The sequence below is a fragment of the Helicoverpa armigera genome, chromosome 23, assembly GCF_030705265.1.
Source record: "Helicoverpa armigera isolate CAAS_96S chromosome 23, ASM3070526v1, whole genome shotgun sequence".
Classification (NCBI taxonomy): Eukaryota; Metazoa; Arthropoda; class Insecta; order Lepidoptera; family Noctuidae; genus Helicoverpa; species Helicoverpa armigera.
Genome location: NC_087142.1, coordinates 9484176 through 9501424, shown reverse-complemented (window position 1 = coordinate 9501424; position 17249 = coordinate 9484176). Strand labels below are relative to the sequence as shown.

The following is a 17249-nucleotide window of genomic DNA, read 5'->3' as shown; positions in this document are numbered from 1 at the left end:
CTGAGACATGAATGCTTTAGCAATTTAACTTACCACTGATTAAATACTCGACAGCAACAAGCTTATATACATCCACAGTTATTTACTTATGAATAAAATGCCTATCGCAAGATTGATTGCCCAGCTGCAAAGAGCAATAAAAGATTAATATATTTTCACAGATAAATTCTAAAGATCTGACAAAGTAGCTCAAAATATTTTGAGACTATAAACGCTTCTAATTGGTTGATACACTCGTACCATGCGAGTCATCCGATGAACATTAATACAAATAATTCTTAATTGGATCAAGATAATCATATCAGATAGATTCTCGAAGTTTTGAATGAAATAATCGCACACCTGGCTTATCCTTACTAAATCTATTTCATAACAGATGATAAGAACATTAAATAATCCTGTGAACTGGGCAATGCTTAGCCTTTCTTTGAGAGATAATTGTTGTTTGTTTTTAATTGATATCTTGTTTGATCTGCTAAGCAACAAGAGGTGGCATACCTATTATCATATGCCTAGATGCGACATTAAGGCCGTTTACACATTACCGAAAGTCCATTTACACGTCCATACTATTATGGAGCCTGGAACATGAACACAAAATGTCATAGGTTGCATTGTAGCTAACGTGTTTTGTATGTTAATAAAAAGTGGCATTTCACACCGTTGTTCCAATTATATTTAATCGTCATCCGTCCTCTCAGTATTTTTTTTTGATCTTCTGATTTTGTTATCCGTAGGTTTATGAATATTTTTTTAGATGGGAAATAAAAAAAAATATTTATATTTTACTAACCACTAATTAAATGGTCATTTTTGCTAGTTCATCATTCAAATTATTACCTAGAGTTTCTTTTATTTTATTTAGTTGGAAAAAAAACACTGACTTTACATTACCTACTTTTATTGCAACTCGTAATGCTACTCATCATCTGCCGAACAACATGTTGGGGCTGGCTTTCAGTCTTACCGGATGCAGTTGAGTATCAGTGTTTTACAAGGACCCCGTTTAACCCAATACCCCTAGGTAAGACTGGATGTCAGACTTACTACTTAGCTTCTGACTACCCGTAACCACTGCCAAAGATGCTATTGCTACTCAATCTTTAAATAACATTAATATAACTTCTTCAACATTCAAAGCCGACGTCAATGCAGTTTTCAACAGATGACTTACCCCACTGCGCTAGTTGTAAAAATATACTGTTTATCTACAGATAACTTATATGGAGCCATAATTTATACATAAGTTGAGGAAAGTTACCTACTTCTAGAACCTAAAGGAAATGTCTAATAAATGTATTTAGATACACAATTTTGTCTGCAGCTGCAATTTGATATAATGATAATATTTTTATCTTCGATTCAGAGGGGAATAATTGACAATCATTATTATTGATATGACGTCAAAGTCATGTGCTTCTTTTGATTAATATTTTGTTTTTGAGATTATCTGTGTTTGATGTATCGAAGGGCTTATGCGTGTGGGGTAAACAGGCTAATAAATTATTGTAAAACATTCGTTGGTGGTGAATTTTGTCAGAGTGGTCAAGACATAACGAAAGCGAATATTAGATAGAAAGTTGGATAGGCCTACTGCATAAAGACTGCATATAGAGTGACTAAAGATACTTCTGATATATCCAGTTAATATTTATTTACATTTTTCCAAAAATAACCTCTTGGGGGTCGGTTTTCATAACTGTCTGGTAGCAAAGGAATCTAGATACGTATATAAACACCTTCGAATCATTACAGAAAAAAAAACTTTTATTTTTCATGTCTGGTCTGCACATTATAATATTTAACATTTATAAAATACAGGTTCTTAGAGCTGGAAAATAGCATTTTCAAATGAGTAAACAAAATATTTTTCTTTTAATTCCCTAACGTAATAAAGGGAGTTTAATATTTATCTGACGTTTATTGCAGATAAAGGCTTCATTACGCTGCCTAAGTAACTGAAATTAAAACTTTGCTATTTTCTAGAATGTGCAAAATTCTTTACAAACGCAAAAACAACTTTAAAAATAAAATTATTTATGTTAAAGTGTAATAGACTGGTCGTATATTAAGGACAATGAGTGTATAGACATCATCTTCTTCTCAGTCTAACCGGCTGCAGCTGAGTACCAATGTTTTACAAGGAGCGACTGCCTATCTGACCTCCTCAAGCCAGTTACCCGGGCAACAGAATAAGGCTGTCACACTTGCTTCTGATCATCTGTACGACTCCCAAAGATGTTCACTGATAGCAGTTTAGGTAAAATGTAGGTAGCACATTAATGAATACTTATTTGAAGTTATTGCCAGATTAGGTTTAGCCTCGGCAGTAAAAGAGAGTACTGATGACTAAGTATATGGCAATAAAAAAGAAAACTGCGTATTAGCCTTTATTATTCATTCATTTTTGTTATTACCAATTTCATCATTTACGTATCGGGTATGATGTTCTACGCCGAATTGCAAAAAAAAATAACGTAGTTGTTTAGCCACAGGAGTCATTTTTCGTTTTCCTGATTCAATCAACAAATCAATTCAATTTATTTGCAATCATGGTGTTAAGCAGAGATAAAGTTAGGAGTATCGAATTTTTTGACCAGTTGACAGCTGTCAGTTTTCAAGGGAGAATTACAGTTGTTTGTACTGACTGACTCTTAAAAGGTGTTCTAATTCTGGCACATTTTTATTCTTTTTACTTTGTTCAAAAATTCATTTAAAAAAATCATTATGCTGAGTTGTACTTAATTAACGTGATTAGGTATGACACACTATGAATAACATCTAGAACTCAATTCTACCACAATAAACGTAGGTAAATACACTTTTTTCTTTACCAGGCATATTAAAACAATTTTTCTTGTACTAAGTAATCTGCTTACTTGCAGAAAGTACAGAAAACCTCAGTTGTAAGTTACAAAACCGAGGAAAACGCTAAGGAAATTAGGTCATAAATAAAAGCTCGTATATTTCTTTGTTTTCTTTGAACAGAAAAGAAACACAAAAAAAATTTTTTTTAGGTCACGAATAAAGAAATCCTACTAATGCTGTGAACGTAAAAGGCCAGGCAGACGATGATGATATTGTAAACGTGAAAGTTTGTATGTACGAATGGTTTGTGCCTCTATCACGGAGATACTTCTGATTTTTTTTTCTGATGGAACTCGATTACAACGACGAACTCGAGTATAGATAATAGGTACATCAGTATAACATACAGGCTACTTTTTACCTGGTTGCGGGAAGTAGAATCCTCAGAAAGCCACATCAACTCGCAGCGTAACCCGTTGTATGTCGGAGCGCAGATATACGCGAGACACAATTGATTTTTCATTGTTTTATAATTAGCCACATACAAGAGGTTATAGGTCACTAATGCTTGGTATGGGGTCTCGGATTCATGTCATGGTTTGGACCGAAATAACTTACAATGACACCCCGTCGATGTCAACCACCAATAAGTGCCTACTAGCTATCTCGATAATCGATTTTAGTTTAGACACCGTAGTTCAAAAGGCAGAGTGAAATGAAAGGATAAAACATATTGCGCCGATCCCAAATGACTTGGGAACAGGGCAGGAAGTTGGCAGATTTGAGAAATCTTTGATATCCTGAGAGGCCTGTTAGATTGTAAGCAAACACGACAAGAAGGCGGAGAAAGCAATACCTATACTTATTTATTTTTTACTTTATTAACCAAAGAAGCGACCAAACAGAAAGATTCCAGTATATTTATTAGCCCACATAACGATTATGCAATTAACAACAATATAGCCAATATACAAGCATATAATGCTATTTCTGATCTGATAAAATGCACCCCACTTGCAACACGAATTTAATATGTCAATGATACCAAAGATAAAGCCAACAATGAGCCTTAAATTACAATTAATAAAAATATAGGGTATGATGTTTGAGATAATCGCGATAGGAGTTGCAAGGAAATTGGTATAAATAATCGCACTGAGACTTCTTCGGCACATTCGTTCGAGACATCGAGTTGTCACCTGCAGAACTACAATGGCTTCCTACGCTACCTTCACCCTTCTCGTCCTCGCTGGTAAATATAAAGTTATCTTCATGACCTGTTTCAGTTCTTACCTCACTCATATTTGTGGAATTGAAAAAGGGGCTGATGGTTGAAATGTGCTTACTCATGATTCCAGGCCATTCATATTATACATTCTCTAATTTACTCCTTATAGGTATTGAATGCTCTTGTAACTTGGTCTATTAGCCTGGATTGTTATTCAAAGTCTCTCTCACTGTTCTATAGAAAAATCTAATTTTACTGTCTCCGACCTTAAGTCGAAGACAACAGCCATTTCAATAACTCTCCATCTCGTATTTCATTTTGAATCTTTCTCAAAGGTTCAAAATGGTGTTCAAACTACGTCATCCATTGCCAAAATGGAGCTATCCCCCTATATTCTTCCTGATTTATACAATTCTTCTGTATTTCATCTTGCAATATGTAGGATTCCTGGCCAGCGCCTTCTCCAGCAGCTCTCCTGCCAGGATTGAGGACTACCCCAGCACCGTTCAGCTGGAGACTGGAATCGGCCGTGTCTGGCTGCAAACCTGTGTTGGTTCCGTTCTGACCTCCCGCCATGTTCTGACCGCCGCTCACTGCCTTATTGGAACGTAAGTACTATTGCTTTCTTACAATGTATTTAATATTCATCAAAATCGTCCTGCCCTTATCCCAATTTTTTCGGGTCAGCGCAGCATGTTTTCATATTATTTAATATTATAAATTCGAGTTTTTCGCTGACATGCTTAAGCAATTGGTCCATTTGAGATGAAAATTGATTCTAAAGTAACCTGATCCGTCTTAATTTAAGAGTGTGCCAATTATAAAAAGTCTTTCCGAATTAAATAACAGTTCTTCACTGATATAAATCGGGTTTTTTTTTAGTCACAATACAATTAAATAATACTGTTATCATAAAGTAGAGGAAATTCTTCGGATGACGATCTTGTCTTGCACAGATAATTCAACCTGGCTTTAAATTATATGACCTTTTTAAGTATCAGTATTATGTCAATTATCATTTTAAGTATCTACTGAAGCATCGTTAAAACAATCTTACCCTTGTAACTAACCTAAAGTAACATAGTCTTAATTCATTCTGTAGCTCAAACATATGTGTTTCATTTCAGCGCCCTCACTCCCCGCATAAGCCGTGTCCGCGCCGGCACCAGCGAGCGCGGCCGTGGCGGCGACGTCTGGGAGGTCAACAGCGTCATCAGACACCCTGACTACAGCTTGAAGGCTTTCGAAGGCAACGTCGGCATTGTTCGTCTGCAGACCGCCCTCTGGTTCGGCGCTGCCATCCAACAGGCTAGGATCACCGCTTCTGGTGTCGCTTTCCCCGCTAATGTCCCCGTGACCCTGGCTGGATGGGGCCGCACCTCGGTTAGTAGTATTTTCTTTAATAATCTAGTTTTATTCGTTGGTGAAAACAGTAGTACAGCTAAGTTTCATTCATTTGTCATTTCATTTGTCTTGGCAAGCTACGTGCAATTTAACTGATAGACTAAAGAGATATTATTGAAACTAACGAGTAGTGAGTAGTCTTTGCCTCGTTTCTTGGCTCTACATATTGCAGACATCTTCAACTTTAAGCACGTTTTTTGACTTACTTATTTCCCATCACTAAGATTTTCAATTCTCTTTCACCAACAGCAAGAAGACCTCTGGGCTGACCGCGACCTCCACAGCACTCAACTTTACACCGTCGACCACAGCCTCTGCGTCGAGAAGTACGGAGACCTCAAGGTTCCCATTGCCGTTACTGAGAACATGATCTGTGCTGCTACCCTCGGCACTACTGGCGCTAACTTCGGTGTCAGGGATGGTGGTTCTCCCGTCTTCTATGACGGAATCCTGGTTGGCTTCGTGTCCTTCGGCAGCCCTCTTAGTGCTACCGAGTACCCCTTGGTCGCTACTGCTGTCTCTCCCTACTCCGACTGGATCGTTGAAAACGCTGTTTAAAGTCCTGGTTAAAATGATTGTCTCATTTTTTATTTACTAATATATTTTTCGGTTATTTGTTTTCTATTTTTTTGGTTTTAATTTTCCATTTTGTTGAATGAGACATCTGACCGCTCATGATTTGAAAGAGGTGAAGGGTATATAAACTGTTTAAGTTTGTAATGGTTTTGAGGATACATGTGCATTACTATAGAGGAAAAAGACGATTGTGTGATAGACGATATGGCTGGAAGAATGTTACTTCTGGGATAATGTCAAAAAGACATGATGCACCGACTACAAATAAGAAATTGAGATACGGGCAGAGGAATGCTACCTTTCCTTTATAATCTCATGATCAAAACAATTTAAAATCTCGAACCAATATGTAATCCCTTCATAGACAGGTCAAAATAGATAATTGTGTTGCAAAACAACCAAATACCTTGATAATAACATCGCGCGATTATCAATACATATCTTAACATTATTTCATTCATTAAAATTTTGGAAAATACGCGCAGCTTGGCAACTGCTATAAATTAATCTTCTGATTAGTAACAATTAATTGACAACAATAAATAATATTATATAATTAAGATTATCCGACCATTTACATTCGTTTATCAAAACATTATAATATATTACCCTTATGAATAATTAGTTTATTAAAACAACATTATAAACATAATGATTACTTTAAAAACATATTGATATAGAATATTTGGGAATATGGCCAAGTAAAAGCAGTCAGAGCATAGAGAGAAAGCTCCTGACGATGGGTGCCTTTTTAAATTCTAAATTCTGAACTAATATATTTTTTTGTAATATTTCTTTGTACAATAATTTTCTAAGATAAGGTAAGGTTGCTTTGGGTTTTTCTTCGACTTAAAATGAAGACAATTTTACCGTCACGATAACTCTTGCGAACAATCTAACTAAACCAGCGAGCTAGAGATAAATAATAATGCCTGCTGTAAAATAAAAGCAATGTGATGTTATGCAACTTTTCACTTTTTGTTTTGCTAGGCATTTTAGCATATAACCATTCATCGATAGACTGATTTATGAGTCTGACAAAACTATCGGCCGACTTAAAGTTTGCAGTTGCTGATACTCTAAAACTTCACGTACTTATGCACGTAAATGATACATTTTCTCATTTCTAATTTATTAATAATTTCAACAATAGTTTTATATTTGAAGTTTTGGAGCACACAATACTTTTCCTCAATTTCCTTATTTATCTTATTTTCATATATATAAAGGGTATCCCAAAATTAACGCAAGATTTGAATTTGCCGCCATTTATGCAGTACAGTTTTGCCAACTCTAAAAACAAAATAAATCGACAGTTGACAGTTTAGGGTTAGTAAAAATGGAGTGTTACGCAATAGAACAACGTGTCTTCATTGTTGAGCAATATTTCAAAAATAATGAATGCTTGGCGGCCGTAGTTCGAAAATTTCATACAAAATATGGTCGGAATAGTGTTTTAACTTCGTCAACTGTGAAGCGATTAATTGTAAAATTCCGAGAGATAGGATCCGTGGGAGACGCCAAACACACTGGTCGTCCAAAAACAAGCATGTCAATATAGAGGCAGTGCGTGCGAGTGTCGGTGACAATCCAGGAACCTCAATTCGGCGTCGAGGACAAGAATTGCAAATTTCAAGAAGCTCTCTACAGCGGATACTCACTAAAGATCTGTGTCTCCATGCTTACAAAATTCAATTAACACAACTACTGAAGCCCAATGACCATGCACAGCGAAGAGAGTTTGTTGAATTTTGCCCGATGTGTTATTCCATAAATAACCCTATCCTATGTACTTTATGAATCAATAAAAAAATTACAATCAAAAGACTAAAAACTGTGTTTTCTATTTAATTCAAATCTTGCGTTAATTTTGGGACACCCTATATATCGATATTAACTTATCATTACACAACATCGATAAACAATCGAATAATAACAATCATCGTTTTACTTTTGTTTTCCGATTCACTGAAGCATCGCTAAAGTAATCGGCCATTTTGTTCGGCCTGTTCAATTCCGACGAAAAATAATGCTCTCTTGAGATTCGGCCTAGAAACTACGCAGTTTCGGAAAACCCTTCCAAGAATCTACTAAGGTACCTACATAAAAGAAAAATAATGCTGGACTCTCTTGATACAGAGAACATTTTTTGACGTTTTTAGCAGCATAATAACAAATAGGGAATAATTTGTGACACAATGTATTGAATTCTTACTATTGAGCCTACTAATAAACTAGCTTTTGCGATCAGTTTATCCCGCGACGTAAGGAAACTACTTTTCATACCCGGACAAAAAGTAGCTTCAAACCTTTCTCGATAGCTAGACTGGGTATCTAGCACTGAAATATTTTTTCAAATTGGTTCATCAGTTTCTAGGATTAGATTATTCAAGCAAATGAACTCTTCAGCTTTTAAGAAAGAAAGAAACATTTGCATAGAACAGTTTTTACAGTGGTTAGAAGTTCTAGCTATATTCTGCTCAACTTGGCATGCAAATATTTTTACCTATATCGTAATTTAATTAGTTACATCCTAACTAATATTATAAATGTGTAAGTAACTCTGTCTGTCTTTTCTTCACGCCTAAACTACTGAACCGATTTGTGTGAAAGGACAATGGGCAGATTGGTATACCCCACCAATAGCAATGTCATATATATCATTGGATAGGCCTTTTTATGTAGAACAACATTTACTATGACAGCTTTGCTGAAATGTTTGTCCGTTCTGAGATATAGATCAAAAACTGTGCAAAAGTTAGAACTAAGTAATCTATTGATAACTCAAGTTTTTAAAGGAAAATCTAAGTACTACCAAGTGTAAGTCTTGTAAGTGCTACCTGCTGTGCCCGTTAGGGTCCATAATTGTTACTATTATGTAGCATTTCAACCTTTTATTGTATCAACTGGATTTTGGGCGTAATGAGAAACCGCACCAATAGCAAAGTCATATATATCGTTGGATAGGTCTTTTTAATTGGAACAATATTTACTATGACAGCTTTGTTCTTTTGTTTGTCCGTTATAAAAGGTTGAAATGCTACATACCTAATAGTAACAATTATGGACCCTAACGGGCACAGCAGGTAGCACTTACAAGACTTACACTTGGTAGTACTTAGATTTTCCTTTAAAAACTTATGTTATCAATAGATTATTTAGTTCTAACTTTTGCACAGTTTTTGATCTATATCTCAGAACGGACAAACATTTCAACAAAGCTGTCATAGTAATTATTGTTCTACTTAAAAGGACCTATCCAATGGTATATATGACCCTATATATTTGTGCCCATTGTCCTTTGGTACAGACATAGTTTGGAACTTGAGGAAGGACATAGGATAGTTTTTATTACAACAAAATAAAAATATTCTGGACATATAGCGTCATCTATTGGTCAAACCAAAAATCTGCCGGAAGTCACTATTCCACACGAATGAAGTCGCGGGCAAAAGCTAGTTTTATAATAATTATCAAGTCCAAAATCCAAAGTTTAAATTCCAAAGTTTTTGTTGCAATATACTAACGATAATTTCTAGGTATAGGTAAGGTAGTTAATTATAATCCTTGTAATAAAATACAATAAAATAATTAACAAACTAATAATCCGCAAATCCTGGTGGTAAATTGTATTGATACGAAGATAAAGTCAATTGTAACGTGAGATAAGCAATAAAGGTTCCGTACGATAAAAAATAAGTATTGAAGGACAATTTTCACAAAAATTGCAAATTACTAAATAACTTATAATAACTAATGTAAATGCAATATGCACGAAATCGTTATATGTACCTACGCCTCTAAAAATAACATTAGGTATTTAATCAATTACAAGAAACGTTTAAACACATACAAAAATCGAACTATTTTATTGACCGTTTGCTTCCTATCCTCTCTGTAACTCAAAAGTGATTTAAAAATTCTATAAACATAAACTACCTAGAGCTGCGTCTATGCTAGGAGAGCCGAGCACGAGCGGAGCACGAGCAGAACGCAATTCGTTTAGTGTGGACCAACTTACAAGCCTCTAATGAGCGCGCTGCGAGCATTTCGTTCGTGCTCGGCTGCGTTCCGCTTGTTGTCGGTTTTTGACGAACACAAAGGGTTTTGCTAACAGTGATCGTTGTAGGTTCGTTGTACGTCCACACTTGACGCCGCGAACGACAAGCCGAGAACGGCTCCGCTTGTGCTTCGCTCGTGCTCGGTTCGTCTAGCGTAGACCCCGCCTTAACTCAACTTTTTTTCAAATAGGCTTTGAAAGCTATTTCAAAACGCCTAGCTAGTTGTACTGCAATATGAATAGATAGTTTTATCTTAAAGGATGGAGCATAACATTATGGTATTAATATCCGCCGACGGAACCCCACAAATCGTAGTATAGTACTATAAAAAGGAATCTGCGTTAATTAGTTCATTACGTTTTCTAACAAAATGGCGAAGCTGGCTTTTGTACTGTTATTAGTAGCAGGTTAGTAGTAATTTGTTTTCTTAATTAACATCCATGCAAGTAATTTAGTTTGTATATTTTCACGGGTTAACTTCGGTTAATAGGTACTGTTAATGCCATATTTACTTAAGGTGGGTTGCACCGTATGACTGTAACAACAACCGATCAATTGTCAGTTGTTGAATTGCCGGTTTGTTCAATGGGCAGCAATTTCATGGCTGGTTATGATTTGTTAGTACCTATAAAAAGGTGCAACTCACCCTTGCGTCAAGAAAATCAGCCTTACTAAGTTTTTGTTTTTCTTTACTGTGTTCTATTTTTTTTTGTTTGTTTTGTAACATTGTTTGTTTTGTAACATTGTTTAATATTTGTACCTACGCCTTCACGGCAAAACATAGTGCACTTTTTTTTTAATGATAAGATCCTCATTTCATACCTATGTTTGACAAATAAATATTTCTGATTTCTGACCCAGTACCATGTTTGTAGGAATGGCTGAATGCTAAAACTCCACATACAAAAGCCTTTTCGATAGTAGCTCCATAAATAGTAAAGATAATGGTGGCAACCAAGACCACAAAGATTTGTCTATATAGCGCGTATTTCTATAACCTATTTCTCTATTTGCTTAATAGAAATAGGAATTTGACATTCTCTGTGTGGGGCTAATTACAAACTTAAATATATCTGTTGTAGGCAAATCAACAGAACGCAACGCGAATCAAGATGCACCTGTATTTTATACATGTACCTAGAGACATGCAGCCTATATGACTTCCTCCCCATTACCTGCTAGACATAATACTCCTTAATATTGTCATTAAAATTATCCTTTGCTCTTACAGCGTCGGTCTGCACGGACGCCGCGCGTATCGTCGGTGGCAACCCAACGACCATCCAGGAGTACCCCAGCATAGTGCAAGTGGAGTTCCGCACCGGCATCCTGTGGAGCCAGTCATGCGCTGCCAACATCCTCAACAGCAGATATGTGCTGTCTGCTGCACATTGCTTTGAGGGATTGTGAGTATTCAGAAGTGTAGACTGCATTAGAAGAATGATTACTTCAATGACTGGTAAAGAATGCCTTGTGGCATCAAGTCCGCCAATTTTTGTACATCTATACTAATATTATAAAGAGGAAAACTTTGTTTGTTTGTTTGTTTGTTTGGTTGTAATGAATAGGCTCAAAAACTACTGGACCGTTTTAAAAAATTCTTTCACCATTCGAAAGCTACATTATCCACGAGTAACATAGGCTATATTTTATCCCGGTACGGGCAGTATAGCCCACGGGACGCGGGTAAAACCGCGGGAAAACGGCTAGTCGATCATAAAGTTGTACAAAGTAAGTGTGTGTCTACACGGTGAATGTAGCTGGAGCAAGTTGACATGCGCAGGTGACATACGCGCACGCAAAAGAACACGCTAGGTATCTTGCTTTGGTACATGCTCGATTCGCTAGATATACATTTTTAAGATACATATAACCTGTGTATGTGTCTCAATACGTGTAAGCTACTTGCACCGTGAAGACGCACCCTAAGGCGCGGTCAGCCCGTGAATAGGTGACGATCTTGTCTTGACTAGTTTCTCCGTGTTTCGGAAAGCACTTTAAATTGGTAGTTCCTGGTTGTCATTTGAACACTTGACATTCGTTACTAGTAATCAGATGGCAGAAAGTTTGATATTCAAGTTATATCGGGTTGCCAGAGTTAGGGAGGTCCGATAGGCAGTCAATCCATGTAAAACACTGGTACTCAGCTGCATCTGGTTAGACTGAAAGCCATGGTAAGGAAAAAGCTTGGAAAATAATATGTAAAACGGATTTACGTGTTAATGACGTCAATATTTTAGTTAGGCATTAAAAACTTTCCTTGTTGTCATTGTTCGACTAACCCTAATTCAAGGAATTAACGTGATAAGAATGACCAAAAAACAAGGGATTTAAACACGCCAGTTATGTAAGCAGATAGTCAGACTATGTTTAGACGATAATTGATAACTGATAAGATAGTTCGCACGCGACTGTCGGTGTTCTACTGAATAAATAATTTTTACAACTAAAGCGTGGTGGGGTTTTTATAAAAAAAAAAATAGCTCTATTACCATCATGCTGAAAAAAAGAACCCTCTGAATTTTATAGGTAAATTCCTAAAAGTAAGCAAGGCATTAAAAAAATTCATACACATTATCAAATTTATTTCAGTCGGATATTCTGTTATATGTGGATCCCTCCCCAACTTAGTTAGGGAAAAGGCAGATGATGAATCAATGAAAATATTTTTTATTTCTAAAATAAACTTATAGATATTACTTTTAATTAGCTTCATTAGTAGGGTTAACTTTGTAGCTTCATTTCTTCGACATAAATACTGCCACATATTAGTTAATAGTTGGCACTGCTGTTATTTAGCATACTACTTTAATCTACCATAAATACCGTCCGATTAACAGTCTACTAAAACTCCGACCACGTAACTATCTTCTAAAAACCCTTTTCTTCCAGACTCTTCAGCATCAACAACCGACGTATCCGCGCGGGCACCTCCACCCGCGGCTCCGGAGGCACCGTGATCTCCCTCACTCGTCGTATCAACCACCCCAGCTATGGAAGCCTCGGTTATGACGGAGACATCAGTTTGGTGCAGCTGAGCTCTCCCCTCGTGTGGAGTGACAGCATCGCCCAGGTGTCGATCTTGCCGCAAGGCTTCCAGATGCCCGATGGCTTGCCAGTTGTTCATGCTGGGTGGGGTACTACTCAGGTGAGTGACTAGTTATCAAATTAAATAAGTTATTGTCATTTTTAATGCCGCAGGAAGCTAGACAATTAACCCCAAACTAAAGGGGTCATTCTAGAATAGATGATTACTAATGATGAAATGCCTGGTTGTGCTATCGTATATTTTTTCCAAAACTCCATGTACTCCACTCCACATATTTGTCATTAAATTATGACATAAATACTAAAAACTTAAAGCAAGGACTTCGCAAGCAATAAATTCAGCTTGCTTCTCGTAGTAATTTTAACAGCTCTATATTTTTCCCAGTAAGCTTCATACACAACTAGGTACTAATTTATATCCGCTCACATCAAATAAAAAAGCATCTTTATACTATATTTTTTTTCTGTCCTTACAGGCTGGAGGCGTCTCATCCTCAATCCTCCGAGACGTGCAAATCTACACCATCAACCGTGACCTGTGCACTGCTCGCTACGCCAGCCTCTTCATCCCTCAAAGGGTGACAGAGAACATGATCTGTGCCGGTATCCTGGACGTAGGAGGCAAGGACGCGTGCCAAGGAGACTCGGGAGGGCCCCTGTATTACGAGGATATCCTCATAGGAGTGGTGTCTTGGGGTCGTGGGTGCGCTGACTCGCACTATCCGGGAGTGAGCACCGCTGTGTCTTCCTATACCGACTGGATTGTGTCTAATGCTGTCTAAATATTGATTGAGATTAAAACAAGAAGTGTGTATTATGTGCTGTGTTTTTATTTACACCAATACTACGAGAAATTAAGCGAGTGATACGTAGGACTGGCTTAATTTTTCGAAAATAACGAAACAACATTACATGGACCTCAAAAACCACATTGTTAATTGTTTTTTAAATTAAGGAGTTAGTTTTATGAGTTTTGTTTTTAATTTAGACCTATTATTCATGCGAGAAATTAAGTAACTTATGCATAGAATTGGCTTAATTTTACCAAAATAAATGCCAAAGTATTTACAATATGGAAAGCAAAAATCTCATTTTCATAATAAATGATTTTACCAAAATAATTTTGTTCATCATCAAAGTAATTTTTAAAAGCTTCATGTGAAGTGTAAAATAATTGCTCAATGGAAAGTTGATAACGTTACAGATAATTTTTCAAAGAAATATAATTGACGGGAGAATGGAGAGGCATAAAATGAAATTCAAAACCTTATTTTCGTGGAACTCACATTTTCGAAACCAACTCTTAATGTGTTTCCTTGTATTTTTATTTTTGCATCCGAAGGTGACATTTTAATATTATTTTTCGTCTATTTACGAAGTTGCAACTCGGGGTTTTCCAGTTTTTCACAAACGGGAAACCACATTTCCCCCATGTAGGTAATTAATAAATGCTGTCTATACACAATTTATAAACAATGTCTATTACGAATTTTTCTAGCATTTTTGTTACTAAACGGTTTGATTGAAAAAAAAATACCTATGCAAAAAGCTCTTCTAAAACAGTTTCCAAAATAATTAAGCTAATTCATAACCTAAACAAAAAAACATGAAACAAAGGCAGTAGGAATCTAGACTCAAATTCCAGGTAAACGTCCCGGGCGCGCGATCAATAGTTCCCGCCTATCCCGACGCGCACCACGCATGCGCGGCGGCCATCTTCCCTCAGTCCCGGTGCGACGGGATACATTGCAACAGTAAAAACAAAATATTGACACGGTGCGCGCTAAATATTACACAAAATGGGCAAAATTAATTCTGACAGAGACCCTGAAGGTAAGATTTAAGCTAATTAGTCTTTATTTCTATAGATATGTCGATAGTTGTGTTCGTAAAGTGTGTTTGCGGCGTGTTTGAGTGATTTCTGACAGGATTGGGGTTGTTTTCTATGCAGAACATTTTTTACGATGCCGTAGTTAACCTATCTTTAGTTTTTGTGTTAGTTTCATATCTTCTTTATGTAGTTAACTTATGTATATTAAGCAAGAACGTTGTGTTGTACGTTATTTTGTTTGTTTCATAAGGGTTGTTGACCTAGGTAGCTAATAAGTGAGATTGGCTTAAGAATGGCCAGAGTGTACCTACATTATTATTGGCATTATTGGCTTAAGGGGATTTTTGCTAGCTACATATAGGTACCATTATGAATATTTTCTTTTCTATGTGTTATTTGTTTCTGTTGGTAAGTATATCTTCTTGGCATTTTCTTTCATTGAGTTTACCTTGCTAACGTAATGAGTTACTTGTAGCACTGTACTCCCGAGCCCAAAACTGCTTTTACTAATGAGACAAGACCTTTATTAGTATGCGCTATTTAGATACTTTGATCTCATATAACTTTTTGAGGGTCTATTTATAGGTACTTCTTTTGTCTAGCTCATCAACTAAGTTACATTAATCTATGATTCTTACAGCCCAGATCTTTTTGTAATCATTAGTTCACCGGACTAATCATTTATTTCCGAAGTTGGTAAACCAACAAAGTTAATACAGAAGTTGAGAACTAATCCAGACTCAGCTAAATCAGATTTAGAAGTTAGTCTTAGTTTAGTGGAACATTTCTAATTTAGACTGACGCAAGCTTTTGAATAATAGAATGAGAATAATAGAAATGTGGGAACTACAGCGGTTTGGTGACGGTCACAAATTGCAACTAACTGGGGTTTAAACTAACTTTAAATGAATTTTCGCTGTCAGGTTTTTGGTGACGAGTTTCGTGAACATAAAGGATATTTTAGACCGTAATTGTAGATACTCTAACTTATGAAAATGTAGAATTTTGATGAAGAATTTTCTTTTAGGTCGGACAAGAGGGTCCGAAAAGTGACCATAGGTTTTTCAGTCGAAATTTTTTAGGTACTTATATATTTTATGTCACAGAGATAATACCCAACATCTCTCACCCATTTTCCATGATGCCGGCTTTTATGTTGAAGGTGATGCTAAAATATATATTTTGACAGTTTCAGAAGACATGGTGGAATCAATAGACGAGTTAAAAGAAAGACTCTCAGTCATGAAGAAGATGATGGAGGAAAGGAAAGCTGCTGGCACTGGCACCAAGGAGTTGTTCCAAGGCCAGGCTTCCAGTCTTCAAGGAACCACCATGATTGATGGCAATTTCCTCAGTTTTGTCTTCGGAGGGTCCCTTTTCGTGATCATCAGTGTGTCAGTATATGCCTTCTACAATTTATACCACGCGGTCCTTAAGAAATTCCCCTCGACCCACACGGAGTTGTAATTTGAACTCTATTGAAACGCAACAAGGTTCATTTGTGATTCTCGTAAATTGTGTGAGAACGGACAATATGTTTTCTTAGTTCGGAATGATTAAAGTATGAGTAACTTTTTGGTGTTGTTTTATTATAATCTATTGTGAAGTTATTTTTTTGTAATAATGACTGCCGAGCTGCCTCGTAAGTCCTTGCAAGATAATGTTACTTTAGATTAGGAATATAACCCGTCTCTAGTTTTTTTTTAATTAGTTTAGCACTATTACACCACCAACTATAACCAACTATTTAAGTTTAAATGTCTCAAATGCTTGTACCTTACACAGTCATTCAATTTACTTTTTTGACAAAACTTGCAATCCGTTATCAAGATAGTAAGTATTTAATCAGTCTCGTTGACTAAACGAAGCGCATAACTGCAAAATAATGGACTGTTACAAAAACGAGCAACCGTAAAACATCTGAGGAGTATAGAGAACTTAGAGAGCTTGCCTAAAATACCTATTCAAAAGTGTCTACCAGCTCCCCATCTAAGTTAACATAGGTGTAGTTAGTCATGATAAATAAGCTCGCATAAATACACACAAATGTATCGATTTATGCAAATTATATCTCGCTTCAATACCAACAAATTCATGCAGAAGAGAACCAAACAGCCACACCACATTCATTTGTAAACTCAGTAATAACAGGGTCGTGAATAAAACCTATTTCAGCTTCTGATGTTAAATACGAATGCACCACTATATGACATAAGTCACAGTAACAACACAAGCGAAAATGTTCTCTAAAGTCTAGTCGGTAAGGTTGAGAGTTGCACTGTAAATGTTGATG

At 36.3% G+C, this 17249-nt stretch overlaps 3 protein-coding genes across 3 annotated transcripts; all 3 read left to right on the top strand.

The window, feature by feature from the left end:
* The first annotated feature begins 3901 nt into the window (after positions 1–3901).
* On the top strand, positions 3902–6064 carry LOC110379024 (trypsin, alkaline C). The gene is made up of 4 exons (XM_021338518.3): positions 3902–4060; positions 4479–4644; positions 5164–5419; positions 5690–6064. The coding sequence occupies exons 1-4, from the start codon at positions 4021–4023 to the stop codon at positions 5996–5998; spliced, it is 771 nt and encodes a 256-aa protein (XP_021194193.3). The 5' UTR covers positions 3902–4020; the 3' UTR covers positions 5999–6064.
* Positions 6065–10366: 4302 nt separating this feature from the next.
* Positions 10367–13942, top strand: LOC110379017 (trypsin, alkaline C). The gene is made up of 4 exons (XM_064040874.1): positions 10367–10484; positions 11309–11483; positions 12970–13225; positions 13602–13942. The coding sequence occupies exons 1-4, from the start codon at positions 10448–10450 to the stop codon at positions 13905–13907; spliced, it is 774 nt and encodes a 257-aa protein (XP_063896944.1). The 5' UTR covers positions 10367–10447; the 3' UTR covers positions 13908–13942.
* Positions 13943–14798: 856 nt separating this feature from the next.
* Positions 14799–16532, top strand: LOC110379021 (uncharacterized). The gene is made up of 2 exons (XM_021338516.3): positions 14799–14958; positions 16146–16532. The coding sequence occupies exons 1-2, from the start codon at positions 14925–14927 to the stop codon at positions 16421–16423; spliced, it is 312 nt and encodes a 103-aa protein (XP_021194191.1). The 5' UTR covers positions 14799–14924; the 3' UTR covers positions 16424–16532.
* The last annotated feature ends 717 nt before the right edge of the window (positions 16533–17249 follow it).

Coding starts and splice junctions, on each gene's coding strand:
- LOC110379024 (XM_021338518.3), top strand. CDS start 4,021: ATGGCTTCCTACGCTACCTTCACCCTTCTCGTCCTCGCTG. Junction 4,061..4,478: donor CACCCTTCTCGTCCTCGCTG/GTAAATATAAAG, acceptor TGCAATATGTAG/GATTCCTGGCCAGCGCCTTC. Junction 4,645..5,163: donor GCTCACTGCCTTATTGGAAC/GTAAGTACTATT, acceptor GTTTCATTTCAG/CGCCCTCACTCCCCGCATAA.
- LOC110379017 (XM_064040874.1), top strand. CDS start 10,448: ATGGCGAAGCTGGCTTTTGTACTGTTATTAGTAGCAG. Junction 10,485..11,308: donor TGTACTGTTATTAGTAGCAG/GTTAGTAGTAAT, acceptor TTGCTCTTACAG/CGTCGGTCTGCACGGACGCC. Junction 13,226..13,601: donor CTGGGTGGGGTACTACTCAG/GTGAGTGACTAG, acceptor CTGTCCTTACAG/GCTGGAGGCGTCTCATCCTC.
- LOC110379021 (XM_021338516.3), top strand. CDS start 14,925: ATGGGCAAAATTAATTCTGACAGAGACCCTGAAG. Junction 14,959..16,145: donor TTCTGACAGAGACCCTGAAG/GTAAGATTTAAG, acceptor ATATTTTGACAG/TTTCAGAAGACATGGTGGAA.